Source organism: Plectropomus leopardus, chromosome 3 (genome assembly GCF_008729295.1).
Source record: "Plectropomus leopardus isolate mb chromosome 3, YSFRI_Pleo_2.0, whole genome shotgun sequence".
Lineage (NCBI taxonomy): Eukaryota > Metazoa > Chordata > Actinopteri > Perciformes > Serranidae > Plectropomus > Plectropomus leopardus.
The window spans coordinates 15902365-15928410 of NC_056465.1; the positions used below are offsets into that span (position 1 = coordinate 15902365).

Consider the following 26046-nt stretch of genomic DNA (forward strand, 5'->3'; position numbering starts at 1 on the left):
TTGCAGTTTGTGGAACATTTCTTACTAAGTTGCGGATGTCTTTTTTCCCATATTTTTGAAAGAAATCTATTTGTGAAAAGAGTCTGAAAGCAGCACAAGAAAAGTGATGTCGCTCAAGGTTTCAGAGGGTTAATCAATCATCAAAAAGATGGCGATAATTTTCCTATCAATCTACAAATACATCCACAACCAAATACAAAACATATGGGACAAGCACCGTTTCCTTAAAACATTTATTTTTGTAATAATTTGTCCTTTTTTTTCTTTTTGCGTAAGTGCAAAAAATGCACCCAAAAGAGCCACCTGAGGGAAGTCTACATCTTTAAATAAAAAAACAAGCAAAGTGTACATTTATAGTACAAAATTCTCTTTTTAAAAAATTGCACAGTTTGTGTATAATATATATATTCATAATCTCAATTTTAAACAAACTTTAAAGGCTCAGAAAGTAAACAAAATACACCAAATGAAAAATAAAAACATTTTTCCCTAGAATTTAAAGCTGAGGAAACTTGAGACCCTGTTTTCATTTGTGTCCACCATAAATATACATATTTATATGCAAGTCTCTTTACATAAAGTCTCTGTGCTAGTGTTTGACCAGACAATCAAAATTATTGCAAAGTAGTTTAGTTCTACTATAAAACATGGGGTTGGGGGTGGGGAATAAAAGCTTCTTTCTGCTGAACGTTCTTTAAGTTATGCAAAAAAAAAAACAACCTGGGTTTCTTTAGACCCCGTTTTGAATTAACTGGAATCCCTGCTTTCACAAAGGTTTCTGTTTCACAAATTGTGTGCATTCAACATTCCCATAGAACTATCCAGAACTCCAGTTTTGCTTTTAAGCAAGAACACACATTTCCCTGACTTCTTTTTTTTTTTTTTTTTTTTTTTTTTTTTAAACTTTTCCACATCCGCCCTGCCCAGAGGTGGCCGTCAGCGTCGATACGGGTGGAAGCCCTGTACGTTGTGGTTCTGCCCTCTGCCGAAAGCAGTGGCGGCAGGCTGGGGGGCAGCAGCGGGCTGTGCTGTCGGGGCCCCGTACGAAGCTGTCGGCTGGCTGGGGTCTGCGAAGCTGTGGCTGAAGGCTGTCAGGTCCTGCCCGTACCCTGAGGAGGACGACAGAGAAGAGAGAGCAGGAGGGAGAAGAGAGGATTTTAATGTCAGGGTCACCACACGGCGTTTAGGAAGAAGTCTTACTCCATTTAAAGTATCACTAAGTAAAAAACTGTTTTATGTTAAGGAAAAATGCACCGTTATCCAGTTTCATTTTTGGTAAACAACAATTGTGCTATCAACCATTGGAACTATTAGTAAGTCACATCAAAACAGTTACTATTATCACAGCTGACTCCTTTTTCTCTTCATTGGCTCAGTGTTCGATTTAGAATTTATTTTAAAATTTTACTGATCACTTTTAAAGCACATCTGGGTCTGACCCTCAGCAGAAGTATTGATCCAATACGAGCCAGTTCACAGCTTTAGTTCCTCAGGTGAGAACATTCTGGCTGTTCCACAGTCGAGGCTTAAATCCAAAGTTGACCGTGCTTTAGCTTCTCGGCTTTGGAACGTCCTGCCTGAGGAGATAAGGCTCGCAGAATCCGTGACTTTGTTTAAATCGTTTCTTACACCCAATTTTTATAGACACGCTTTTGTGCAATGGTGTCTTTTGATTGCTTTTATTGATTTTTTTTCCTTTTTACTTAAATTTATTTATAATTAATTTTGTCTTGCTTTTGTTTGGCTTTCTGTCATTATATTTTCTTCTGAGTACTGTGCTTTTTCTTTGTCTGTCAAAACACTGTGTCAACTCTTTTTTTAAAGGGTGCTATATAAATAAAATTGTTTTATTATCATTGCTGTTCCTATTTTACCACGTTTTTTTCATAACCAGTCTTTAATACCCTCAATTTTTTTCTGATAACTGGTAGTTTAGGATAGTTTAACAGGCTGCATTTTCTCATCGGCTGTTTTTTTTTCCTATTTTGCGCAGTAATGAAATCATGACTAGATCTATATAAGAATTCTCAGGTGTGTCTTTGATAAAATGTGACACACCAAACAACTGAAAGGACCGAGGATGGAATATTCATTGCTGCTACTATATTTTTTATAGCAAGACTTTAAAGGTTTCATGTTGGATTTTTGCTCTAGATTCAAACACTTTATTTCTTCAATGAGCCATTTAGCGTTGAAAGTTATCGTGTAACTGTGTTATAATGTATAGAGACAAACATCAGTTTGATTTTCACTTAAAGCGGGCTTCATTGGGTAAAACACTCTCTAGATTATTTTGATGATCAGTGCAACACGCACAATGTTCTTCTGCTCAGACACTGGATGGCACCACGTCCCTGCAAACAGACAGGGAACCAAAGTGACACCCAGGGAGGGAAATAAAACTGCCTAGAAAAATGGCTGGTGAAATCCTAAAGGAACCAGCCACAGTCCGAGCCGAGGGGACTTTACGTTCAGTGGTTTATACCAAATGGCTGCTGAAATATGAAAACCAGTTGAAGCTAAATCTTTTCTAGTGACATACCGGTTATTTTCGTACCGTGATGACATCTAGTTAGCACTGATTCTGAAATATCCCTAAAAAAATACTGGAGTAGGGGGACGTTATAAATTACTGGAATAAAAGGACAAGAGATAGAAAGACAGAGAAAGAGAAAGAGGCAGGAAAAGTTAGAAAATGAAACATTTCTTTTGGGGTGCTCCATGAACGGAACGAAAATGAGATATCTGAAGAATAGGGTCCCAACAGGACCACCTGACAGAAGAATCTGAGAGGAATTGGAAATTTACTGCCATTGTGTCGTCCTTTAAATCTTCTTTCCTCTCTCATCCCTTTAGCTATAATGTGGAGACAGTACATGGGGGGAAAAAACAACGGGTGAATGGACTGCTGATGCATAGAGACAACTGAACCATGAACAAATTTTCTGACAATTAGATCATCCTTCTATTAATTTGCAAAGCAATGCGGACAGAGAGAGTGGACAAAAAAAGGAGGACATGGTGAGTCTTGGTATAGTGAAGACACAGCCGCTGAGGGGGATGACTGCTTAGAGCTAGGAAAGCCAAATTTCAATGTAAATGTCTTTCAAATCCACTCAGCTGGCAGTCGATGGCTGTGTCTTACTATACAAGAGTATACACAGTAATTTGTATGTACATGCAAAATGTACATGCAAAATACGAAACAGAGCAAAAGAAAAAAGAAAAGAACCAGGTTGCAGCTCTATAAACACTACAGTACTGAACAAATGCTACCTTTGTGGTTGGAGAAGACGATGCTGGCACCTACCTGCACTATATCCTCCCTGCTCATCCTGACCATAACTGTGAGAAGGACGCGTTGGTCCGTAGGCAGAGGGGTCCTGAGGGTAGTTACCCAAGCCTATCAGGGAGATGAGGAGACCAGGTTGACTGAACCCAGATACTGCTGGCCAACTACTTAACATAGTTCCCCCCTTGCTGAGCTAACAGAGCTGCACATTTATACTCAGTTACTGCGTCTGCACTATGCTTGGAGAGGCATCACTGCTCAGCTTCATCTGGAAGTCAAAACAGAATGGAGTGTGAGTGTGTGAGCTATCTGCCAGCACGCCTGACTTCTTAAATCATGCCAGCCTGGTCTCATGAAATTTTGTGAAATGTGCATGATATGCTAAGATGTAAGTAATGTCACCAATATGTTATCCTACCACAAAAATATTGCCAGAGGAAAGCAACCAGATCTAGAAGAGCCATACCAGTGGTTTTGCATGTTGTAGTCCATAAGACATGACTTGTATACACCACAAGCATTTTTCCAAAGAAAGCCATACTTTTTTAGCAGGGCTGTCAAACGATTAATTTTTTTAAATCAGGATTAATTACATTATTTTGCATTACAAAACAGTTATGAAGTCCATATTGACAAGGTAAAGCAATTTTTCCCAGATTGTCTCGATTAAGAATCAAATGACAGCAAAAACAGCATGGGACAGGCATTAATTGGGCATGTCTGTAAAGGGACGGCTCATGGGTACCCATAAAGCCCATTTTCATTCAGATATCTTGAGGTCAAGGGACCCCTGTGAAATGACTATGCTGTTTTTACATTGCTGAATATGATCTTAAATTTGGAGTATTATATAACCTCTTTCCTGAGAAGCTAGCATGACATAGTACCACTGGATTCCTTTAAGTCTTCTGGTTTCATGTGATACCAGTATCATCATTCTAGCTTTAAAACTCAGCCCAAGACAGCCTCTTAAAGACAGGAACATTGTCTAGCAATTAACACAATTAAAAAGAAATAACTCGTTATGAATGGACTTTAATTGCAATTAACATGCCAACGCTGACAGCCCTATTTTCTAGATTGATTTCCTATCTTCCTTACTTTCACGAGGCTGGCACTTTGACTTGATTTATCTTTGTGACACATTGCGGAATTGTTCTGTGTGCTCAAACTGCAAGCATTGATCATTTTCAAAACTTTAGGTTACTTGTGAAACCCCAATTTTGAGTAGTGTGACATCAAAGGATTTTGTGGAACATTCAAAGTAATTTAAACGTCTAAAAGTTAAGCTATAGTCTGCTGTTTAAAAAGATCTAGTAAAACCAACATGGGCATAACTGAAGCGACAATGTTAAGTTAATCTCTATAGACAGATATCTGCATATGTATGCAGAATCTGTAGGCAACCATACAAGATTTTGGTATCTGAAGTGTTCTGGTTGCTGTTTGCAGTCTAAGTAGTATTGACCATTCATGTCTGAGTAGCATCTAAACAGTCCGTATGAAGAAGAGGAATGCACTGGCCAATAATAAACCCAAATGCAATCTTTTCAGAATGATTTGACTTTTTTTAATTGCCTTGCTTTCATATGCAGACATCTGTTTAGAGATGAGCCAAATTCTAAGAATGTACAATACTATCTGTACATATCGGAAATATCGGAATCAGCCAATATGCTGATTTCTGCCGATATCACAAACCACTATTTTTTTCTAACTGACAAAGATAACATGTACAAAACACCAACCCCAAGCTACAGTATTTTTCTTATTTTGCACAGTGAATGAATATTACATACACTGAAGAACACTGTATTTTATGTCTCCATCTGTTAGTGGGCTATCATGATAAGAGTGTGCATAATATGATGTATATTACACAACAGAATAGACTTGATGATCACTAAAATTAGGTAGGGGAAAATGGAGATATATCGATATCCATTATCGGCCAAATGAGTTGTTGTGTATCTGTATGTTAAATATCAGCACAAAATCCCAAATTGTGCATCCCTACTGCAATGACCTGCACACGAAAGAGGAAGTTTGGACTGGATACCTGCTGGCTACACTGGATCCATGGAAATATGGCCATTGCCCCCAGAGGCTTGTCATCAGACCCGTAGCCAAAGAGTTTTGAGATATGAATTAATATTTGTTGCTCTTCAGTAAATTCTTAAATATCAGATGTAACAGAGTTCTTATATTCAAGGGTTTTGACAAAAAAGTCAAAGTTTTTATTGAACATTGTGTACTATACATACACTGTATAAAGTTTAGCATTTTGGCTGTCAACATTTTGTTTTTTGGGGAGCCAGAAGTGACCATACTTGGACAAGAGGTTGAAGCTGTGGAGGAGCGAGAGTTGGATCTGACATATAAACTGTTGCGACACCTCTCAGACAGCCTGTTACTCAAGCGGCCCACCCTCAAATATGCGCAACTTTGGGCCTTAATAAAGTTTGCCATTTTTGGCATTTAAACTCTGTGTATTGGCTTCATTTCTCAGCCTTGGAGGTTGCCACTTGGTGCTATAACAAATGTAGGGCCAGTGCCTGCCTGGAAGGTAGCAATCCGTCAAAATATATGGTATGCATTAGAAAAAAATCCATGAATAATTACATGCAAAACCACTGGTTTGACATTTACTTGAACCAAATTATTTTAACACCCTGACTCCACATAAGCCCCGCATAAACTTGAGCGAAACAAACTTGATTTGGCTAACCTCAACCATTTACAAATCGAACAAAGGAAAAAATATATCCAGTTCCTGCTGTTGTCACATAAACTTTCATGGTAGAGTTGTGTGACTTGTGTCCACAACATAATCAGCGTTTCTGATTTTCTGCTCATTTCACAAAAACTTTGTGAGACTGTGCTGCTCCTGCTGACTTTGTCTACAGGACTAAGTGCCTGAACAGGCAGCGCACACTAAATGCAAAAAGCTGGATGGAAGATAAGCACAAGCAGGAAACACTGAACAAGATGGGCGCCTGTTCTGACTGACAGCGATCACATGGCTGCTTTAAATGTAGATCCAGCAGTGTGAAGCAGCTGTAAGCCAAGTCAGAAGATAAATACCAGCCAGCCAAAAAACTGAATGTAGCTTCTGAATGAACATCTGACTCTTATCTGTGTGCTTATGTGACTGAATGGGTGGATGTTGAATGAAGCTTATTCCTTTTCCATGGATGCTGGTTAGTTTTCACAGTATCTCTGTCTTCATGAGTGTAGACAGTGTCACTGGAGAAGCTACCTCCACAAAGAAATTAAAAAGGCATATCATTTTTTTTGTAAGAGGCTTTATGAAATGTCTTATTTTCTACACTCTGACTGAAATTTGGCCAAGAATTTACCAGCTCAGTCGCAATCCAGGAGGAATAATTATCCTGGCTGAACACAGTCCAGCTCAAAGACCACAAAGACACCCACCAGAAAGCAAAACCTACAGATACATTAGTCAAACACCGATCTGCCCAAGAATCTAACTAATATCTGCAATTATCCACACGGCAGAGGGTCAAAGTTTACATTTTGCAGAGAAGCATGCAAAGCTCCGGTGTGATCAATTGATGAACATTTCTGATAGGTAGCTTGGCAGGTTGGACATGCCTAATTCCAGAAATAAGGTTAGAGGGGTATTATATTTTCATGCTGTTGCTCTTCTATGGCTATCGTGTCAAGACCAGGAAAAGAAGCCAGCAAAGTCATCAACAGGGAGGAGGAGATGTAGGAGGGAGTAATTTAAAAGGTAGGAATATTTGAACCAAGTCAAATGTTTAATACAGTCAGTCAGGAGAAGATTGCACTCCGTTGAAAAATCAAAATAAAATAAAAATGTAAAACAAAAAAAAAACATTGCAAGGCAGGATGATCTAATTCAAACCTACCAAGACCTACCAATCTTTTTACCAATCCACAGCCCAGCTGGAAAAACCCGACAGAAATGACTGCTGAAGACTCCTGGATATGGTGAAACTTCAGCAGTATCTTCACGGCAGAGCCAGAGGGTTCATGTATGCAAGAAGCATGTATGCATGTGGAGCAGTTCAAGCTAAATGGTACCAAGAGCAAGCTCCTGCTTGTCTAAGGGTTGTAGATATGCACTTAAATGAGCTATAGTTGCACCCAATAAAATATCCAGGGAGATGGGCAGGGCTGAGGGGTAAATAAAAACCAAATGGGAGAGAACAGGGGCAGCAAACTGCTTAATGCACAATGCTTTTCTTACCATACTGGCTATAAGGGAAGTCAGGCTGCCCAGTTGGAGCTTTGCTCAAGTCCTGAGTTGGTGTGGTGGCGGGGGCAAAGCCCAGAGGTGCAGTTCCTGGAGTTGTGGGCGGAGGGGGGACCTGTGGAGCATACTGGTCTGCTTGGGGTGTGCCAAAACTGTAACCTGTTGGAGAGTGATAAGATCATTACTGTGACCGTTGCTTTATGAAAGATGGTTTAGTATGTATGAGAACAAAAAGCCTTAGACCAGTTGACCCTGGTCACCCCAGTGTTGCTGTCCCTGAGTAAAATGTAAAATCCCCTCCACAAGTAACCTAGTCAAGTCAGCTCACTTGATCACAACACATCTTCTTGCAAAAACCACCACTACTCAGTGTATAAGTCAATCTACCAAATCTCTCCTCAAGAATACATGTTTTACATCCACATGTCTTTCACAAATATTAGCTGCTGGATAAAACTGTGACTACAATGCTCCAACAGGGAAACAGCTCAAGGCAAGAATCAGACATTTTCATGCCACTCAGAATGATATTTAAGACAAATTTTACAATGACTGAAACTCAAAAAAACTAGAATTACCACCACGTGTTTGTAAGCATCCATGCACCAATCAAGTCGTAGTTTTGAATCCTTGTCTGTGAAAACATGGATGCTTCACACACATCTTCCCCTCGCAGCACAGAAGATCTATACCATTAGCACAGTTTCAAGGTGGGCACCCAAGATTGGTGTCACCAAGTCAGTATCCGACCAAATGTCTCCCCTTCTGTTCCTGAGATATGACGTTGAGTAATGGCGAGAAAAGTGCTTTTGCAGAACATTATGATGTCACATCTGACCTTTTACCCATTAGATATAAAATGTCAGCATTTTATCATTATATGCTATGAGACATTTGTGTGAAATATTAACAAACAAATTCTTGAGTTATGGTCAAAAACATGTTTTATGATGTCACAGTGACCTTCGACCACCAAATTCTGATCAGTTTATTATTGAACCCAAGTGGACTCTGGTGCCAAATGTAAAGAAACAGGAAGTCTTTAGATATTGCGTTCACGAGAATGAAACGGACGCAAGGTCAAATTTGAAAAAAAAATCCTCCAGGTGTTTTTGAGATATCACGTTCACAAGAATGAGACAGACATATGAATGGACAGACGGATGGAAAACCCGAAAACATAATCCCTCTGACCACAGCTATCAGCAGCGTGGAGGCATTTAAGAAAAACAAACAAAAACAAACCATGAACCGACATCAGGATCGAGGACAACTTTGCCTAACTGTTTATTGCAACATGAAACAGATATTGTAATGTTGCTCGTTCACTCGCTCACTTTTTAGAGAACTGGCCGGACCCTAACTCTTTCCTGGCCCCAGGCAATTGGGCAATCATTATTGTTGGACCCTGCTTAATGACGAGGGCTCCGTCTGATTGACCAGAGTTAAAGCATGCAAGCTGTTAGCATGACATGTAGTATATATAGCTGAAGCCCTGCTGTCCATCTCTGATAAGGTGGAGGTTCCTCCCTGACCACAGCAACAGCAAAGCTGCCTGAAAAACCTCACATACATTCAATTAACACATTTTACACACCCAATTCAATGTTAATGATCTAAATGTAGTTTGTGAGGTTTTTACACTCTGAAGAAGAAAACTCATGGAGATTAAAAATGAGAACATATTTTAGCAGTAAATAGTTTCAACACGGCGGACTCTTTGTAATCTTAGTGAAAAATCAATAACTGTTTTAAGAAACTCATTATGTCATTCTCTAGTTCACAGTGTTACTTGACATATGCTATATTACCTGTAGGTACTTAGCACATGAGGTAAAGTGTAACAAGTAGGTGTGTTAGTATTACTGACCAAACTGAGGTGCTGTGCTGTAGCCCTGCTGAGGGTAGCCCTGAGGTGCAGCAAAGCTGCCCGCCGGGGTCGTGACCAGGAATGCGTTGAAAGGTGACGGAGGTTGTGTGGGTGTTCCACGGCTTGCTGTCAACGGGGGTCCATACCCGCCTGCTCCAACACAGAAGAGATCTATTTTATAGAAATGTTTTTGCATAAATATATGTTTTATATAAATTAATATGTCTTGCATTAAGTACACAGACATTAACAGTTATTATAAAAAAATTAGTGTCAGCGCAGATCAGTTTGAATCTCTCTTATTAAAGAACTGAAAAACAGACATGAAACTGATAAATAATCACTATAATAATAAAAAACTGAAATATATTCTGAGAGAGCGCAGGACCGATGCTGCAGTGAGCGTTGCAGGTTGACCCGGAGGTGGTGATATGAAACCGAGCCTGACCAATAGCAGAGGGAGGCTGGAATCTATTCAAGGCTGCCATCTGTCTCAAGCAGCAAATTATCAGCAGCCTCAGCCATTATGAATCAGTGATAACACGTGCTGTTAACTGTCATCAGCTATTGGCCCAACAGAGCGTAAGCCCAGTTCTGTGACACAAGTGTTTCAAGATAAGCATGTGATCGCATGGCAAAGTCACAAAAATCTATCTGCAGATCAATTCACAGTTATGCAACATACAGAGAAACAACTAATTCTCTAAAATGGTAAGAAAAGATATTTTCTGTGTGATGTCAAGTGGAGATCAAACACCTACCTATGGGTTGGCCGGTAGTCGACACCCACACTCCTTTAGGAAGAGAAAAAATAACTTTAGACTGGGGACAGTAACTGAAATGTTCACAGAATCCAGTTTCACATTCAACCAGACAGTGTAACAACGTTAATGTTAAAGCAGCAGGTTAAACACATTTAATCGGTTACTATAATGTTTTCCTCTCTCGTTCTGCTCCCACTCACCCTGTGCCCCATAAGGCTGTTGCCAGCCCTGGGCAGGCTGTGCCGTCCAACCATTAGCTGCGCTCAAGATACCCCTGGGTGCCCACTGGCCCGGGCCAAGCTGGCCAGGAGCTTTGCTGTCACGAGGTTCAGCCTTTTTCACTTCCACCTGGACAAAGGACAAGTAGGGCACATTTGGCAACACCAGTATAAGGTCCATCAAGTCCCTAACCTAAACAGACCTGTCCTACCACTGATTATTTTATGTCTACATTTTGGGCCAGTTTGAATTATTTCACTTTATGTAAATTGGATAATGGGGGGCAATTATGTTAGTTAATATTACTGTGTAGCCATGTGCAGCTATGTGTCTCAGGTACTAGTTATCAAATGGGAATTTCATAGTGGCCAAAATTATAATGCAAAGAGAGAATATGATACACATTTTCTCCAGATTACATAATCTTAAACTGCACCTGAGAAACATAGACCTATTCTTTTCTTTGAATGAATTGTCCTAAATAATGATAAAGACATCTAATGGAAGGTCGTGACTTACCTTTCTCCGGCTAACGCTTATAAAGAATCTCATTTTTATTTTATTTGGAATAATATTTAGAGGGGGGGAGGGTGTAGAGAGAAATTTGTATCTCAGATCTAACAGGATATATAAGGTAAACATGCAGATAGTAAAAATAAACATTCTTTTCAGTCAATCTAAAATTGAATCTTCATACTGTGTCAAATTTTTTTTCAATTGAGTACAAGTGAATGATACACTTTGACCTCAATATTATGTCAAATTGCTGCCGGAGGACACTTTCTTAACAGAGCCAAAACCCTCAAATGCAAGAATGGAGATTTTAACCTTTGAAGCATTTCCATTTTTTTTAAAGTTACTTTTGTAGCTTTTGTCTTTTCCTTTTTTAAAAAAATTTTGTTTATTTATTTATTTTAATTGATTTTCAGGAAATGTTCTTGTACTTTTTAAGAATCTCTTGCTACACTTTGGGCTCAATTCCTCTTTTATTGCTCACTGCCTTCGTTCCATGTTTCTAACAAAAATCAAGCCAATTTGCAAGTTCCAAAGGGTTTAAGCTATGTTTAAGATAATTCAGTTAGCATAATAAAGAAGCCCTATTACTTTGGTAACCACTATCTTTACACCGTAACTGCCTTAACATTTTGCAAATTGACTTTCTCGATCCATTACATTACTTAAACATGGTAATTAAGTAACATCCATCGCCATTATAGTCAAACGCCTTGGGTCAATTTTCATTCCATTGCCCCAAAAACAAAAAAGTCCTTCCTGTAACTAGGCAAAGCAACCAACACTTAACCAGAGCAAAGAAACAGGCTGAGATTAAGGGGGGCCGACCAGAAATAGACTGAGGGGTTGAGTTATTGGGGTCACCTTGCAGGAGGAAAACGAATCACAAATTCCTCCCCGCTTTAAGGTGTTGCCACCTTCCCCAGCCTCCCCTCTTCCTTCTCTGTCGACCTAATTACATGCACATGTTTCCGGCAGTGGCCTCGCCGCCGCCGGCAGCTACCTGAGCACTTTTCTCCCGTGGGCATCACAGCTAGGAGTGATGGATACCATGACTTCTGTACAGTCCCCAACAGCAGAACTGGGATTTGTTCCACAGTTTGATGTGCTCCAATTTCTAATTTTGTAACTCATATCTCCCCACCTCCCTCAAGTCCCCGCGTAAGGTAATGTCAAGTCAAGAACAATGGATTAAGTCAAGCCTTGATTCCTGCTGGAAACCAGGGCAAAGTCGAGGGGGGCGGGTACCACTGGAGAGTATACAGGTTGGGCCAAATCATTTACTGAAGAAATGGAATTCAATTAATCTATATAATGTAATAATCAGTGAAATTTCAAAAAATGTCTAGTTATTCTACTCAATATCAACAATATACTATTACATGTACTCGTCTAAACAAAACAACCTGTCTGCTGCTCTCTTCAGGGGAAAAATGACTTGGCCCTTAAGACACCAAAACAATCTGATTTTGTCATTTGTTTAGACCCTGGGGGGTCAGGTGGTTTAAGGTACTGACAACAAACCACATCATCTCCCAGCCAGGGAGCTTGTTTGTATATCCTTCACCATCTCTCGCTCTCCTTATATCCTGTCATCCATCTACTGTCCACTCTAAAATAAAAGCCCAAGACAGCTCCTCTATTCAGTGCAGAAACACCACAAAAATTAGCACTTCTCAGCAAAACACTGACTCTGCTTCAATATTGTAAAAGAGAGTTAAAAACCACAAATATGCACAGAGGACTTCTGAGTGTCAAGTATCGCATACTGACCTTCAAATATTTTAAACACTCATGCAGCCATGTAAAGATCAAGTACAGAAACACGATACATGCGATGATATGATATGACTGACTGCGCTGTTTGACTTTGATCATTTTCTTATGCCCACAAATAATTACTGAGGGCAGAGAGAAGACTGTGTCTCTCCTCTGGTATCTCTATAGAGAGGTTTAAAAGCTGCTAATTACAAAGTGTCTCTATTGGGGAAAGGGTTGTTAATGAATAAGAGCTATGAAAGTGCTTTTAAAACCCTAGTGTCAAGACCAATTGTAGACAGATATGTGCCATGTCGTATTCTATTTTTTTAATTGTTTGTTTAACTCGATGATGTGCCAGGTGGGTGGTGTTTGCCACATGCAAAAGAACAATAACAGAAATGCCAGAGGGTTAGGAGGTGTATCTTAAACGCAACATCATAATGCTTTTATAGTTTCCTCCCGGATGGACAGCTTACCTGACACTATCTGAATTGCCTTTGTGCAGTAAACCCCATCCATCTGGTACACCCACTGAGTTAAAACAAACACTAAGAAGTGACGTGCAAATATTATTGTGCGACTCATGTCTCATCCTGAGCAGCATTTCACAGAGAACTGTAATTTTTTTATCTAGAGAGCTGAACGACACAGTGTGGAGATTCTTCAACTGAGGTCACTGAGTTGAGCTTTTTCTTTAACTTTTCAAAAGAAAAAAACCCCAAAAAGAAAGAAACAAAAAAAAACAAAACATGTTGACGTGTAAGTGACCTGCCAACAAAATATCAGAAAACAAAAAGAAACAGAACTGATTGGACCAATCCTTTAGGTGTTTTCTATTCAGAGAAATTCTTTGAGCTTTGAAGCTTTTTATCTTTTCTTTTGTTGTGCTTTGTTTTATCTTGAATATCAACAAATATTATGTCCCTTTAATTTTTTAAGTACAATCTAATGCACTTTAGACATCCTAAAGGAGTGGTCAATTTAAACAAAGCCTTAGGCGACTATAGAAATTGTAAGATAGCAGCGTTAATGAAGGATCATTGTACTTCTGGAAACTTTAAGTCATAGCAACAAGTGTGAGGGTAATACATGTTGAGAGCAAAATATAATAATAATAAAATGAGCAAATGAATTAGTGGCCTGATAAATTTAAGATGTTAAAAGATAATTTTGCGTTATATGATGCTGCAGTCACTAATGAGGAAGCCACTGGAAAATGAACCAATAAAGCAACATCATAGTATAATTCTCACTCCGTCGCCCAAGCCTCTGTTTGATCTTAAGGGTAAAATAAAACTACAACTACACACTTTTTTGCCCATGATGTCGTGAAAATGCATGTTGACAGCCTGGTCCACTGATTGTTCGGCCTCGAAAGTAATAAATCCAAAACCTAGCCAACGACCAAGAGTGAATCAAGGTAGCAGGGGGGGTTGTGACAACACAAGATGAAGAACAGTATTGGGCTTCAGCAGAGTGAGGATCCGTCAAGACTGAGCAAGAGGCTCCTGGGGTTCGGATGATGTCGCAGACTTGCAGAACAACACAAATCCAAGACTAAAGCCTGGGGGATTGAAGGAAACTTTTCTCTTTACTGTGCAGGGAAATGTTTTGTGAAGATGACAAAACAGGACTGCTTAACTGCTAAACGTGATGAATGATGAGAGCAGCAATCGCTTTGATGTGAAATGTCACATAAAACAGGTCAATGATGTCTATCTTCCACCCTTTAACACTAATAAATGCCAATTGAACCAATACTACGTTTTGTTACTTCATGCCGTTTCATCCAAACCCCACCTTGATCTGTCCCTTGGTATATTGCTGTGGAGCACACACTCGCAGCAGCCATTGTTAATGCATCACAAAAACATGGAGAAACACAAACTGTAAAATGCCTAAAGCTTTCTCCAAGCTTTCCCAAATTCTGTAATTTACTTTTGAGTCAGCAAGGATAAGCCTACAATGGACAATTAAAATACTGGCTCACAATGGTAACACAAAGATATAGGCCACAACTAGTTTTCCAAGGTGACGAGCTGCTGATTTTGATCAAGAGTTTTCATGGAGGATATACAAAGTTCTTCAACAAGAGTGAGACATTTCTGGCACATTTCGGCTCAGTTAGCTCATCCAACTATTTCTAGCAGAACTTTTCAGAGCGTTAGCAGGCCGCGGCATGCTGCAGTGATCTACTTTCAACTTGATTAACTTTCCACGATGGCAGAATTGGGTTGTGTGCACATCTCTACTTGGGGACCTAACCTGAATCCAATTAAATGCCCTACGAGACAACTGAGATTTAGGAGACCTCTAGTATCATGCCAAGCATCCCCAAACCTCGTGATCTATTGCTATTAATAACATCTGTCAATGGCCCGTCCTTCATCTAAATTTATACCAAGTTGACACATCAAAGAGTCTGACATGTCTCGGTTACAGCAACATGTCTTGGTCACACTCAAATTGAAAATTTAAAGACTTGTTACTCAAATCAGATTTCAACTTCTGATTAAACTGGTTTTTAAAAATGTTTGATGACAGGAAAATAAAACTTACTGTGGACTGACTATTGCTCAGACTACTAGACGAAGAACTGGGAAATAATTTGATATTGTCATTAGTAGAACCAAAACAATTTTGATAATCAAATATTTATTCATGTGTTTTGGGTTGTTTTTTTTTTTTTTTACACAGAAATTACACAACCAAAAATCACTACTTTTGGCTTCTTAAATACATTTTTTTCTATTTCTTTCTATTTCACTTTTTTATGATTATAAACTGAATATACATACAATTTACAAATACAATTTATGCACCAAAAAATCAATCTATTAAACTGATATAGACTGTTAAAGTTGACACGCATTGTCATCTCTGTATTAATAATGTTTTTCTAATAACAATCCGAGTGCCTCGGACGCTTTTCAGTCTGCCACACTGTACAGAACCATCAACTTCTACATTAAGTAAGCCACACAGTTACTGTTTTTTATTCAAATACTTTTGCTGTCTTTGAAGAGCATGGGATTTTGTACAATCACCTCATTTCTTGACACAGTGCAACACTTCCTATTTTTTCTTCAATGAATCTATTAATCATAGAAATAATTGTCTGATTACAGTATGTTAAACTCTTAAGACAAATCCGATGCCTATTAGTCATCAATCAAACCGATTTAACAATTACAACTTCACTTGCTGCTAAACTATGAGGGCAACTCCTCAACAAATGACTTCCCTCTAATCACAGAAACTAGGTAAGCCTTCAGCCAGTATCACAATTTGATGCAACTTTGTACACACCCCATTTTGACCAACTAATAAATTTAGGTACTTTTACATTTGGCCTGTACCTCTGTGCTACCAGTCAATGCACAGTAACCTAAAGGAGAAAAGACAAATCTTAAGAGACACTGTTAATCACATTCAAACCATTCACAAGGAGAAGGGGGACAGAAGAAAGAAAAATAGAAAGGGCTTACTTACAAAAATACTTAACTTTCTACATATGGGAAAACACATACTATGCCATTTAAGATACATGTATCAGTTACAGCTAAATCAAGGCAAAGAAAACTTATTCCAATGTTGAAAGTCTAATGGTTTTAGTAAAAGAAACTGTTTATACTATTACAGATTATGTAATGGTTACTACTGGTGCAATACATCATGTTAAATTCCAATGACAAACTATTCTGGGTTTCTCCCAATAGAGAATGTATGGGGGTTTTGGGGGGAGAGCAGTAATACATGTTGTGGGTCGGTGGCCGCTGCATCATTGCTATGTAGGACAAACACAGATGAAACAGCTGTGATTGTAACTCAGCGGGCAGAGTCTGACACCAACACTGCCAGTGGCACAGGGTCTGATTCCCAGTGAGGCCATCCATGCTAAAAGTGTCGACACATGTCGTAAACTCATGATACATTTATGATTAAATGGACAAATTCTTCTGAGACTTTAAAGGTCTGTTAGCTCTACTGTCAGGAAATAGGTTAAAGAGACTTTTGGAGCAGCAAAGTGAAACCTTTTAAAATGGTTCCATTGTTCTGGTGATAACAATGTAATATTCACCTTCAGCGCTTGGGCTGAAACCAGCCTCTTTGAAGGACAAATCCCCCCTTTAGATACTCAAACTGTTCTCAACATGCCAGTTGCATGTTATGATGAAGTACTGTATTTTTTGGAGCACCTACTTTTCTGCAACTTGCCTCCTCCCCTTTGGTTAGTCATTCCCTTTCCACGCCTTTTAACAACCTTTTAGTGAAGAAATTCACTAGTACTTCAGGGCTTGCACTCCCTAAATAATGACACATCTTGAAGCTGTATTGCAATTGGCTATTGAGGCAACTGTGAGGACAAACTGGCACTTCTGAAATGTAGTTTTCCTTTTTTTTATTTTAATCTTTGATGGTTAAAATAGCTTAAAATTTGCATTTTGCCAAACTTAAATAGATTGATCAGATCTTGCTTTTTAATTCATTTTTGAAGTTATTTATTAGAGCAATATGCCAAAAATTCACTGAAGATGGACTTTTACTTTAACAATACAAGCAAAATTGTGACACACATTTTTCTGTAATTTGCCAACACTAGTATTTGTCCTCTCAAGGTAAGGTTAATAATTTTTCAAGTCTGTCTTTAAACAATAGTCAGGTGCCCACTTGAACATTAAAACAGGTTATGCTTGTTGTAATTATTCCACCTGTTCATACTGGCCTTTACAGGATCCATTCCTAATGGGGATCCAGTGTAAGAGATGAGTTAGTTAAGAGTCTTAGAAAACTTAAAATAAACACTTAAATAATTTTTACAAAGAGTGAGGACACTAGATTTCATTGGTGCATCGCTTAGGCTCAAAACATGTTAGAAAGGTTATCTTTTAACAGCCAATATGAACAGGAGGAAATAATTACAATTACAATAAAGCAAATACACAAAATATTCATATGGCCATACTGTTTTAAGACGTTTGACACAGGAGATGCTACTAGATAAGAAGTTAGAAATTCTTCATGCATCCTTAAACAAATCTGTTTAAATGAGACTAATCTTCCTCAGAGGTTTCATCACATGTATGAGGGACCTCTGTGCCTCTGTGCCATACTGGTTACGAGTTTTGATGTAGTAATCGTAATCACCCCATCAGGAATACTTCTCATGTAGTAAGTCCTTAAGGTGCTCTTAAAGCTGACCATTCTTAGTATTTCTGCCCAAGTGAAAACCCTGCGAGGCTAAAACCAGTCTGTTGTTAACCATTATTCTTGACTAACGCTAAATTTTCTTCTTGCGCTGTCTATTTAACTGAGTAGAAATGTGTCCATGGAGCAGACTCATGTTGTCACACAAGGTCATAAAGGACAATGCATCAGTCCAAATCATACAGCCTGCAATTTGTGAAAACACTCTCATTTGAGCATGTGACAAAGGTTGAACCCATTATGCTACGTGGGCATGCTACATACATGCAGCATGGCTAAATGTGTAACCATTACATATAATGCCTGCTTAATAATTTCATGTATTTCACAGGAGAGAGGTATATTTTGTATTTCACTGAGCTTTTCATTCCACCTCTAGAAATGTCAAGTCAGATTTTCCATTTGATTGTACAGTGTGATGCCTTTGTTCGAGGTTTTATCCAGCATGCCTTTTGTAATTTATTGTGTGTCTTCACCACACATAAAATTCCTGTTACGGGTTACAGTGTTTAAATTGAATTGAATATCTGTGGCTGAATGGACTGTTTCTCTTTGGGCCAGAATAGTTTGTCATGAGATTTAAGATGGTAAGGTATGGAGAGGGGAGAGAAAAAACAGGATCAGCTTTTACCTCGGGGCCTCTGCTTCTCCGCATCATAGATCATTACCACCTCTGTGACCTTGAATGGGACAAAAGGAAACAGTGGCTCCATTTAGAAAACTAGACAGGGTCTGTCCTTAAACAAATTAAATATTCTGCCACAGTTTTAACGAATAATTAATTATCCAGTCCCGTCCCACTAATTTTTTAATTTTTTTTAAATACTCTATTATGGACCCTGTTCAATGTCACATCCATTCAAGCAGTATTAATGACGGTATGAACAGCATTATGCACTTGGCAATACTCACCACTCCGAATCTATTGAAATAGTCCCTGAGTTCAGGCTCGCCGCAGTTATGGGGGATTCCACCTACAAATATCTTCTTTGATTTATTGCTATCAGCTTTGCTGCCCTTCTGAAAGAAAACAGGGAGTGTATGGATTTCAATATCTGTTAAAGGATCACTCTGGGAAGGGGCCAGTTAGCCATCATCTATTCAGACAGTGCAGAAGAAATTAGGTTCTCCTCTTGCCCTGGGGTATAATTCTTAACATGTCATGTCAATGCAAACACTAGTCTCCACAGATCAGAGAGCACGGCTTCCTCCACTTACTCTCAACCACTAAGCATTTCACCATTGCTGTGCACTGCACTCATGCTGCAAAGGCTAAAGGCTGCCTACAACAATGATTTTTAACAATTAAATCTTCTGCTTTGTTAGGAAAACATTCAGCAGCAGCTACTTAAAGTCAGTAAAAACCATTCAGGCTACGAGCCTCATTTATAAAAGCTTCTGACTTAAAATTTATGCCTAAAGCCAAATATATGACATATAAAAATGTTTTATGGACTGCAAAGGTGCAATAACTAAAACCTTGGCTGCCCAAAGGGACAAAATGACCATAATAGATCTGCAGTGGCTTGTTGATCAAACCACAAATTACCCAAGTTGCTGCAGAGATTTGTGCCTTTAAAAATTCACTGCTGAAAGCAATGAGGTGCTGCAGGAATGACTCCTAAAACCAAGAGTTAAGTTAGCATTTTTGCACTTCAGGTTCCCTCTTCACAAAGTCAATGTTTTTGGGGTTTTTTTTAATGCCATTTTTGTTAGATGCCTGAAATAAGATCTGTGGTTAACACAAGTTTCAGAAATTCTCATGTTGTGCTCTACGATATAAAATAAGTCAGTAAATAAACTTTTTTTCCTTAAATTTTAAAGCCTTTCACATATGTTTAAAAAATGGATGCTAACAAGTAGCTAGATGAGACTACTGAGGTTGTCGGGGATTGTAAATGTCATCAAACCCAACACGGATACTCTAACCCTAACTCTGCTCATTTTTGGGTTTATGTTAGCCAGCATGTGCTGGTTTGATGTGGAGTAGTCCAGCAGATGAAAATACCAACAGACAAAATGTCCAATGGACAATATGACAAATAAAAAATAAATTCATTATAGCATATTAAGTAGCCTGATATTGTGTGACCTATATGATATGCCGCAAAACAGCTTAATTACAAATGTCTGTTATACAGAACAGATTTAGGATTTTAATTATGGATGGATCCATTTATCCACCGAAGACATACAGAGTGCATCCCTGCTTCTTTAAAGCATATGCACATCCTTGTCATTTTAAAAATGTAAAAACATCTACTATAAACCCTGCTTACTAGTCTGCCCTACAGCCTAGTTGTGTTCACATTCGCACTTTTGACCACTAGCTAGATCAGGTCATGCTGAGGGAAAGGCTTCTGTAGAAGAGCTAAGCGCACAAAATCATATTACACGTTTGAAGCTTAGTTGGCGATGTTTAAGTCATGCCATCATGGTGTAGTTCATTTATAGCTAAACATTAGCTTTTTTGTTAATGTGATTGCATTTATGCTTTAAGTGTTCATTTGTGAAGATTATCTTGCTGGACAGAACATGTAATTATTATAAACGTTTGTCAGTTTAATGGAACCAGAGCGATGCCAACTTCCATGCTGGTGTACAAAAAATAAATAAAAAGCAGCCGGCCAGCACTTTATTTTGTATACTACACTAGTCTAGTTCTACTTGTGTTTTACGATAAAAACGTTTCCGCTAAGACAGCAAGAATATTTTGAACGAATTTTCAAAATGATGTTCTACATAAAAAAGTAATGCATAAGTGTTTAGCATGGTGATATAGGCCTATGACCTCTTCATGAGTCACACTTGATCTGGGAAAATGTGACCTCATCATGCGTTAATCCTCGGCCAGTATAAGCAGTACCAAATATCTGCTGTTATTGTTGCAGTCCCTGAATTACAAATAGAGGTCATTACAAGTCATTAATTGTTTAATGCTTCTTTGATTTACCAAACCAAAGTAATTTCTAGCATTATCAAAGTTATGAAGGGTGCGCCTGGCGGCTCAGTGGATAGAGCGGACACCCCATGTATAGAGGCTGTGTCCTCGCTGCAGCGACTGCAGGTTCGATTCCAGCCTTGGCCCTATGATGCATGTCACCCCCCCTCTCTCCCCTCTTCACGCTACAGTGTCCTGTAAAATAAAGGCATTTAAAAGCCCAAAGAATAATCTTTAAAAAAAATTATTATGGCTTCACACTGGGATCATTTTTTTAAATTGCACTCTCTGAAGAAAAAAAATGTAGGTCAAAGTCAAACAGCTTTTATAAATGAAGCTCAAGGTCTCCTTGTGGCCCACAAAAAAAGAGTCCAGCCTCAGGAGGAGGGGATGCAGAGACTGACGGCCTGAGTCTTATTCCAGCAGAAACACCTAGCATAGCCTTCCCAGTAGAAATCAGATTCCTCTTACCCAGCCCTCCTTGGTTCGAGACTTTTCAGGCTGCATTCCTCTGGGAGTGCAAGGCTTCGGGTCAATCTGACAGTAGAGAGAGAGAAAATGCTTGACATTAGCCTCAAATAAAAAGGCACCTTCAAATGCTCTTCTTCACTGACACCATTACAGTATATTTACTTGCCTGACATCACAATGAAATAAATGTACTGACATTAATTTGACTATGCAGCCAAAAAAATTTTATGCCTTTCTCCACCTCCTTTAACAGAACAAAAGTGGCAAAATATAATCCATAATGAGCTGACTTTACGGAAGCATTAATGCAGCAAGGAAGATTAAAAACCGCTCATTTCTTTTCACCCATCTCAGATAAATCCAGGTTTAGCTGCCACTTTTGCTAAATTGACTTTAAACAGGTAATCCTAGTTGGGCAAACGAATGTCAACATTTTGCAAAGTGCATCGCTTGTACTAATGTCTGCAGGCAAGTACAACCTAAAGCAGAACTGTGCTTCTCCTTGAATAACTTCTAACTACCAAGAGTGGCGAAACACAGTATGCGTTTTTTCCCACACTGCTCACACAAAGCGCAGGCAGATTACTGGGGTTGATTTGTCTATCTGCGCCTTTGATTTAAGATACTCACATTTCTCCCATCAAGATTATGCGGCTTTGTCTCCAGCACTGTCCGTACACAATTGGGGTCTTTGAATTTGACAAAGCCGAAGCCTCGCGACTGATTTGTAGTTTTGTCCTTCATGATGACACAATCTACTACTTCCCCATACTGTGAGAAGTAGTTCCTAAGTGTCTCTGAGAAAAGAAAGAAAGTAATTACATAACAGTGGTGCTTCATAAAAACAAGCACAGAAACATACAATGCTGCGAATGTGGAATTATAATGAAAGATATAACTCAGCACCGTTTGCCTTGTGAATACAAAGACGTTTAGTCATGATTTCTAGAGCTCATGCTTTCATTATGATAAATGATGCTAAGAAAATATCTTCAGCACTTCAACCTGTACTAAAACTGTAACTAGGACCAAACAGGTGTAGGGGGAAAAAAAACATGAGCACCACTCCATGATATTACACAGGGAACACTACACGTCATTCAGTGACCTTGATTGTTTTTCATGGCAGAATATAGCGAATTCTAACTTTGTTTTAACGTAAAAACACAACATTCATTCGAGATTCACATGTTGGCACTCCTAAAGAGCAGACAAAGCACTGACCTATTGCCATGTTAAAGAGCACCAAATATACACCCAACTACCATAACGTCTGCACACGCCCACAGAAGCAAAGCATGCAAGTTTGAACAAATGAGGAGCCACATTGGAGGTTATCGTAATTGCTTTTCTCATTGCAGGGAAGCCCTGGGGCATTGGCTAGGGAAACCAGCTCACAGTGCTGTAGTTCAGATCTTAATGTTAACAGTGCTGTTAACACAGACCATCCCTTGTTCAAAGTTACACAATGGCTAACCGAGCATGAGCCAGTAAAGGGCTTGAGACAATCTAGACCATCTCTGGATAAATCTGGGGAGGGGGATATGTATGCACAGCCAATGTAGACTGCATAATGTAGACTCCACTTCCTGTGTTTGCAACTCAACATCAGTAATTATGCAATATAAAAAGGGAGGAAATATTTTAAAAAATCCCAACGACATCCAAACACAGAAAAACTGCATTAATAAAGAGCATCAGTGGCCACAAGTAGAATCAACTAACACTGTCTGGAGGACACTTCTTGGAATATTTGCATGAATACACTGCAAAAACAGACACTCAAAAAATAAACTGTAAAGCTGCACCAATGCAGTTTTCTTCAGGGCTGTTTCACTGTATTAATACGTTTCTACTTAACATCATACCGTGATATTAACCTCGTCCACTCCTAAAGGAGGCTGGCATCCTCGGCCAACATCTGTCTTTCACAGGCTGTAGCAGACTGACTTCTAAAGCAGTAACTATGTAATACATGTTATCAACCTGGAAATTTTTGCAACTTATGAGACATAATGAGCAAGGGAACAGCAATAATATAAGTCCAACCTACACCCTCTAAACTTTCAAAATTTGAATCAGCGCCTAACCAAATCAACATGTGTATTACACACTTATGACTAGAAAAAGTTGAAACACAACACTTAGCTGCATCTCAAATTAATTTTAGGGTTCCCTGCTTTCAGATGATGTATGCCACTTCTATCTGGAATATGCTGTTGACCCACTATCTCTCCCTAAAGACCCCCTGCCCCCCGACCCCCCCTAAAGACAACAAAAATAGCGGGGCAGTGAAAAAGGATATCAATACCATGACTTGATATTTTATAAATATTAATATGCATCAGTCAGTGATGTTATACTGTCCGATTCGCATCATACCAGCACATCAACATCATCATGCAACACTTGATTGCATCTGAAATTATGGTTAGTGTAACAATGTCAAATTATTATAAATTTAATATGAACAAAACAGTAATATAATTAAGCAATATCTGATCAAATAATAAATAAGGAAGACTATCTCTATCTGCTAGACCATAACAGCCATGTTAATAATGATTCTCTCAGAGAGAATACCATGCTCCTTTACTTTAATTACTGTTTAAAAGCACCAACTGTCATATGAAAAATGATCATATACTGATACCACTACTGGCATCAAGTCAGGGGTAACAGTACTTAAGTTTTGTATTTTGGCAGTATTGCCAAGCTCTACACTGCATTTCATAGCTAAATATGATCTGATAGTTTTAAAAGAGTTTATTAATATTTGATTCAAAGTCTCAACAAGCTATCAACCAGATCCTCCAGCCTGACAACAAATCTATGCAGCTACATCAGTGTCACCTTGACAAATACCCATTAATTAACAACACGGTGTGTCTGAAGTGAATGATCCTTTACAGGTTAAACAGTGTGACTTACCTTGTGTGGTACTCCAGTCCAATCCACCCACAAAAAGTTTCCTGAAAGGAGTAGATGAATGGCCATTAAGTCAGTCATTGATCATCACTTTGAGTAAGAGTAAATTATTCATTTAAACCTTTATTTAAGACTCGGGAAATCAATTGAGGGAGACCCTAATTTTCAATCATGCTGAGCATAAACAAAGACATTAAAAACAATCAATAAGAAAACAATTAACAATTAAAATATAAATAAAAATCATACAATACAACAAGCAATAATAGCAATGTATAACAGCTAAAAATAAAAATACAGGATAATAAACGTTATGGAGTAGAATTACTTCTAAACATTTACACTCTAAATCTAAAATAGGCATTTAAACAGCGGTAACGGTGGAAGAGTGTCCACGTTTAGTACAGTGTCTTTGCAGATTATTCCATGTATTAGGTGCACTGTGTGAATAATATGTCCCTCGTTCAGTTCTGATTAACAGGTTATTATGTGACTTAAAAGTGATGAAAAATCAGGTGGAAGCATCTGTTTTAAAAGCTCTTTATATTAATGAAAACCAATGCTGGTTCCTTATAAACTATTACACAAGTCACAAGCAAAATGAATGACAACAAGCATGGAGACATTTTTGGTTGTTCAGAGGCCTTAAAATACTGAAAACACAGACAGTGTAGATTGACAGCACAGTTTCAGAGCCATAACAACGCTACAGCTGACTGAACAGCTAAGTACACAGATATTATACAACAGGAGGCAACGCTGCCACCAAAGCTGGTGCAGCGCAGGGAAATATACACACAGCCTCAGTTAAAATGCGGGTATCTGATGTGACTCATTTCATGGTCCAGTCTTGGTCGTAGGTGTCACTTTGGTTTTTTAACACTGACTGCAGTGGCCTCGACAATAACGGTCCTTTTATGAACCTCCTGCCACGTAAGTTACCCCGGGACAGAGCCATAGCGTTTAGCAAGCTAACACAGCATTCAGCTGACAAACTGAGTCCAGGAGCAGCTACTGTCTACCCCCGGCTCCAGCCTCCTACACTGAGACCCCGATCATGCTCCAGTCAGAGCGAAGCGAAGAACCGGAGAGCGGCTGCTCGGCTCCCTGCATGCGGAGCGGTGAGCTGCTGATGCCGGCTGCCAAACTGGAAGTTTAACGGCAGTTAAAGCGGCACTAATATCAAACTAGCCAAGTTAGCGAGTTTATTAATGATTAAGATCCCCGCTGAAACATATCGGTGCTGAATATAGCGGCTGTGGTAAAAGTGGAGGGTTACTGCGGACGAGGATGCTCCATCCTCCAGCAGTGTCCGCTAAATGTCCTCGCATTGACGAAGTCAAGAAGAGGAGACTTTCGCTTCGCTGGCAAGCGTTAGCTATGCTAGCTCGGGTGCTAACTGAAAACAACACTGAAATAAGTAACTACACTTTCACACATTCCCGTGACAAGCTAACTGGCAGCACGCCAGACAAACATGGTGCAGTCTACCGTAAGCAATACCACTGATAACTGAGCTACTTTGGTGACTACTTTCACTTTTTGGCCGTCTTTTCTCGGGCTAGCGTTCTCGCTAAGTTACTACGGCTAGCTTAGCCTGCTAGCTAACGTTAGCTGTCAGATGACAGCTTGAGACGAGAGCACGCTAATTATAAGTTACGATGCAGTTTACAGTTTCACCCGGCCGCAGTGGAAAGCGTTGTTAAATGGATCTTACCCGACTTCATCTCCGACTAAGTTGTTGTTCATTTCTGAGGCTAGAGCGGGGGGCTGTAGGAGCTGTGACCGGCTTATTGCTTCAGTGCTGCCCCTCTCAGACTGAGAGCGGAGGAAGGTCAC

The 26046-nt window shown here is 39.1% G+C and overlaps 1 protein-coding gene across 7 annotated transcripts; it reads right to left on the reverse strand.

Annotated features, from left to right (window-relative positions):
- Nucleotides 1–423: 423 nt before the first annotated feature.
- Nucleotides 424–26046, reverse strand: dazap1 (DAZ associated protein 1). 7 transcript variants are annotated; one of them, XM_042515429.1, is made up of 13 exons: nt 25925–26043; nt 24211–24251; nt 21910–22076; nt 21280–21345; nt 18780–18887; nt 18499–18547; nt 13970–14052; nt 10367–10514; nt 10164–10196; nt 9403–9573; nt 7527–7691; nt 3311–3403; nt 424–1109 (listed from the first exon to the last, which is right to left on the reverse strand). In XM_042515429.1, the coding sequence occupies exons 1-13, from the start codon at nt 25954–25956 to the stop codon at nt 937–939; spliced, it is 1329 nt and encodes a 442-aa protein (XP_042371363.1). In that variant the 5' UTR covers nt 25957–26043; the 3' UTR covers nt 424–936. The 7 variants fall into 7 exon arrangements, with proteins under 7 accessions (XP_042371363.1, XP_042371368.1, XP_042371380.1 ...); XM_042515434.1 differs by having other exon boundaries at nt 9403–9552; nt 25925–26041; XM_042515415.1 differs by lacking the exon at nt 424–1109 and adding an exon at nt 2242–2856 and having other exon boundaries at nt 18780–18884; nt 25925–26046.